Raw genomic sequence first — 5000 nt, forward strand, 5'->3', positions numbered from 1 at the left:
CACCGTACGAATTGATACCGAACACCATCATGGCCTCGGCCACCCGTTCCTCCAGATATGAGGGATCCGCCACAGCGACCGTACCCTTGTTGAAGATGGCGTAGCTCACACAGATCGGATAGTGGAACAGCGTCACCTTAATCGGTTCCTTCTCTTCCAGCGTGTGCACGATCACATTCTCTCCGTCGACTGTGATATCCGGCCGCTTGAAGTGTGCCAGCGCAGTAAGCGCCGCGATCGAACAGCAGTCGATAACGTTACCCTCGTGGTTCAGGACGGTCACATCGATGCGCAAGTTCCACACCTTCTCTTCCGCCACCAGACAAAGTGATTCCAGATCGACGCATCCCGAATCCTTGAGAGCACGCTCAAGAATCCGATTCAAATGGACACTCTCGTCGGATTGGCGCCCTCCGTCAAAGTGCGGCGCAGCCATCGGTCCCAACTCCACGTTCACGAACAGCATTCCTTCGTTGGGGCGCGTGGCTTTCGGTTGGACCACTTCGCAGGTAACGCGCGCCAACGCACGGGTCTGTCCGAGCAGCACATGCACCATACCCCACTCGCTGCCGAAGCTGATCCGCAGTTTTCGGAACTCATCGAGTTTTCGACCGTCGACACGCTGAAAGCATCCGAGGTTGAGGGGGGAATGTTAGCGGACTTGAGCAGATACTCTACACAACCGGCGCATACTTACGATCGATTCCAAAATAGCTTTTTGGACAAAACTCTTTTCATTATTCGTTAAAACAGTTTCCTTCATCGTGCCGGCAAATCGCGTGTTTTTTTGCTTTTTGTGTGCGTGTTTTTAACAGACCAGGGTTGTAGTTCGGCGCGCGACCAGCTGCTGTCAAAAACAGTCGCGTGAAGAAAACAATCGCGATCTCTTGCTGCTTTTCTTTGTTAAAAACTAATTAATAAACGCAACAGGAGTTCTTTTCAGTGGTTATTTCTGTAGTTAAAGTGTTGCCCTTCGTTAGTGAACGTAAAACGACACAAAGTTTGTGGCCTGGAGGCAAAGAATCGAATGGATGACAATCGGACCTCAAGCGACTAGACGCCGGAATCTCGTAGCTGGCTTGGGTTGCATAAAAATTCAAAAATTCGTCCTGATTCCGGCCGCAACGTACGTTTTACATTCCGCACAGGAAATAACCATTAAACTAATCCCGTCTTTAACCTTTCAGTAACATCCAACAATGAGCGGAGCATGTAAGGACGGCGATTTGTGGAAGATGGAAGAGGAATATCTTGACAACGAGGATGGCGATTCGTTAACAGAGATAGAGTACGTAGAAGAGTACATCGAATTTGAAGACGAGCAGAACCCGATTACCGAGGAAAAGTACGAGCTGCTAAGCCTGGAACCCTATGATCTTGCTCTGGAAAACTCGGTATGGACGAGCGAGCGTATGCCGTACGATCAGGGCGACTCTAGTACCGCCGGACGCAAGATAGCTCAATCACGATCGGGCCCGTTGGGGTTGGGCAAGCAGGCCAAAACCCCGACCGAATGTCTTGCCCTGTTTCTCGATGCGGACGTTATCGCAACAATCACCGAGTACACCAATGAGCGTATCAAGGTGGAACAGGCTAACTACACGCGCGACCGCGATGCTAATCCGACGGATGAAACAGAACTCAAGGCTTTGTTCGGCATTCTGTTTCTTGCCGGGAGCATGGGGTCTGGCAGACAGACCGTCGATTATCTGTTTGACGGTAAACGTGGTACGGGCATGGAAGCCGTCTATCTTGCGATGACGGTACACCGGTTCCACTTTTTGCTTCGGTGCCTACAGTTCGATGATCCTGCTACTTCCGCCGAAGAAACCGAAGCGGACAAACTTGCACCAGTGCGAGCGATCTATGAGCGGGTGGTGAACAATTTTCAAAAATATTTCCGCCCCGGCAACCACCTAACGATGGATGCCTTGTACGTGTCGTTCAAAGGGAATTGCGACTTCCGACAAAACATCTCGTTGTCTGCGATTAAGACCGGATTCCGGTTCTATGCCCTAGTGGACTGTTCCGTTCCGTACACGTGCAATCTAGAAGTCTACGTACCGGACAACCATAATCCTCACAATCTGAGCGACGCCCCAGAAGATGTGGCCATGCGGATGACGGAGCCGATCCAGGGCAAGCACAAGACGGTCACATTGGGTAAGAGTTTTGTCTCGCTGGTGACACTCAAAAAGCTGTACCTCAATCGAACGATGGCCATTGGAGAAATCCCAAAGTCGTACCCGGATATTCCGAAAGCGTTCGGTACATCCAAGGGGCGCATCGAAGGCAGCACGTTACTTGCGTATCACGAAATGATTACACTCATGTCCCATTTGCCAAAGCGTCAAGATCCACTCATCCTCATCTCCACCTGTGTCGGAGAGGAAGAGGAGGGCGAACCGATCGGGGAAATGGACGAGGAAACCGAGTCCCAGGCAGAATTGCGAAACCAGCAGCTGCTGAAAGCCGGTGCACCGCGGCTGGCAAATCGGTACAATGAAACGAAAAATGCAGTCAGAATCATACAGCAGATGTGCATGATGTACGATACCACGCGAAACACCCGCCGCTGGCAGTTGACGATCTTCTTTACCCTCATGAACCTGAGCGCTATCAATGCGTGGTGTCTGCACCGGATAAACAATGCCGATACCACCGTGAATCGGAGGGAGTTTCTAGTAGATATGGCCCTGGAACTGATACGCCCGCTAACTCGGCGAAGGCTGGACAGTAAAACATTGCCACGCAATCTGAGAACACGGATTGGAATGTTTCTGGGTTTATCGCGTGAGGAGTACGAGGAAGTCCCGGCTCTTCCGATATTTAGGAAAGGAGCTCGCGGGCGGTGCTACCTGTGCGGACGAACTCGCAACAAGACGACCCGCATATCGTGTGATTCCTGCGGCAAATTCACTTGCAATACGCACTGTGCGTACATATGCCACACTTGCTGTACGGTTTCACCTGATCAAGCATAATTCATGTACATTCCTGAGCCTCGATACTTCGATTAAATACCTTCGGCCTATCCAAAGCAAAATAAAGAATCTTTCACTAAGCTATGTCCGTTTAGAGAAAATCATTCGAAACGATGAGCGATGTACTTTAAACTCGTGAAAGAAATCTTCGATTGATTTAATGTTGTTCGATCGACGTTGACACGCGAGAGCTCTTGAAGGCCATTTCCTTTAACTAAACTCACAAATCCCCCCTTTGAACCAACCGAGCAAAGATTGACGAGGTTTGCTGGAATCCTTTCGTCATGATGACATGTGTTTGGATGTGCGCGGGGTCTCTCCTTCCCTTTTCCCACCGTTCCTCTCCAGCGCTACCTAACGCAGGCCTTGTTCACACGCAACGCGGTCAATCCAGCTCGAGCGCAGAGTGCACGATTAATCAAATCCTAATCGTAAATGACCCGGTTTACGGCAAACCTTTCGACGTTTTCTGCACCTGCTGCTACTATCCTGCGCATCATTGCCGCCTCCCGGGCTCATGTGCCGTAGGTGTTAACCGTGATGAGAACAGGCGCTGGAATATCGTTCTCACGATCATTACAAAAACAAGCAACAAAAAACGGACTACCAGTAGCCCGAGGATCAGCGGATCAAAACGAGGAAAGAGCAAAGGGGTGAGGTAGATTGGAAGCAGCAAACATACCCGTCCGAATTTATGACCGCCAAGTCGTTCCGAGTCGACTAAGGTGAACCTTTTGCTGGCAAACGTAGCGCGAACGCGGCCAGGTTGTAAAATTAGATCGCATTAATATTTCAACAAATTTGTTAGATTCAATGAAATCGTCCATGGTGGACGGCGGTGCTGGCCGGGGGGATCTGGCGCCCGCTTTCACTATGTGTATGAAACCGTGCATATTGCCCGGTGTACGTTGAGTGTACAGTTGAGGTCAATCCTTGGCAGTGTACAATCACAAACGGCATTGGAGTGGTTAGGGGATTAGCTTGACGTAACACATCCGCCAGACTCGGCCAACATTGTAAATCTTTTGAACTTCTTTAATCAGTCCGGTTGGTTTATTGATTGGAATAAAATTCAAAGCATTCCACGAAATATGCGACCATTAACGAAACATGGTGTCGAGGAATAGGGACTGCACCGAGTTGCTCAAGATCTTTGACCCACAGTTAATAATAAAAAGAAGAACGTTCAAAACCACAGCTGAATCCAAAAAACCTGGTCCTCGAACTAACACATCGGCGGCATGCGAGCAAAAAGCGAACCATTCAGCCATACCAAATCAACGGAATCTTCCCAGCGGAATCGGACTCGTGACTCGATGAGTGGAAGCGAAAATGCAAGACCCAGATTACGCCATCCACGCCTACACCGACCGATCGTGATCGGATCGCGTATCTATAGAATCGCATAGCGTGAAACATACTTGTGTATCGTGCTAAAACTATAGGCACACCGTTCGTGTTCGGCACTATTTGTCGGCATTTCGACGGATAGAAGTAAGGTGTGTTGGTACGATCTTCATCTTTTTTACTAAAGTTTCCTTCAATTTGGACTGAACAACTATGCAGTTAGTGGTGGCGGCGTTATCGATTGAGAAATCGTTGCGTTTCACCTTGAGTCAGGCGCTACAACATTCTTTCGCACTAGATTCAGTAATTTTCTCCAAACATTCAGGGTGATCGCTCCGCAACAGCCGCCTGGTTCATACAGTTAAATACCATTCCGAAGCCGACATGATCGGTGGTCGCTCAATGAACCGCCCGTCACCGATTTCCTGCGCTGTGTTTCCAAAGGCGAAGATCATGGAAAATCGTTTCGAAAGCAGCGAACGCCACGCAGTGCGCCGCACATGTGCGATGTCGATACGCTAGTCGCAGCATGACGGCATCGTACGGGGTTAGGGCTCGATCATCACACTGCGGGGTGTGATCGTGTGCCGACTAGGGCGGACTCTGACACTCTCTCGGTGGCAAAGGGAACGGAAGCAGCGGCGTGCGCGCCCCGAAAAGTGCTAACTT

The 5000-nt window shown here is 50.0% G+C and overlaps 2 protein-coding genes across 3 annotated transcripts in view; one reads left to right on the plus strand and one right to left on the minus strand.

Annotated features, from left to right (window-relative positions):
- LOC126571383 (uncharacterized) overlaps positions 1–5000 on the minus strand; it is a 6004-nt gene that overhangs the window by 651 nt on the left and 353 nt on the right. For both annotated transcript variants that reach the window (XM_050229857.1, XM_050229856.1), the window contains exons 2-3: positions 698–910; positions 1–622 (exon numbers count right to left, since the gene is read on the minus strand). The exon at positions 1–622 is cut by the window's left edge and continues 651 nt beyond it. In XM_050229857.1, the coding sequence (XP_050085814.1) occupies positions 1–622; positions 698–763 (688 nt within the window). In that variant the 5' untranslated portion in view covers positions 764–910. The remainder of the gene's footprint in view (positions 623–697; positions 911–5000) is intronic.
- Positions 997–3034, plus strand: LOC126571374 (piggyBac transposable element-derived protein 3-like). Its single transcript, XM_050229840.1, has 2 exons — positions 997–1126; positions 1188–3034. The coding sequence occupies exon 2, from the start codon at positions 1200–1202 to the stop codon at positions 2982–2984; it is 1785 nt and encodes a 594-aa protein (XP_050085797.1). The 5' UTR covers positions 997–1126; positions 1188–1199; the 3' UTR covers positions 2985–3034.

Source organism: Anopheles aquasalis, chromosome 2 (assembly GCF_943734665.1).
Source record: "Anopheles aquasalis chromosome 2, idAnoAquaMG_Q_19, whole genome shotgun sequence".
NCBI lineage: Eukaryota > Metazoa > Arthropoda > Insecta > Diptera > Culicidae > Anopheles > Anopheles aquasalis.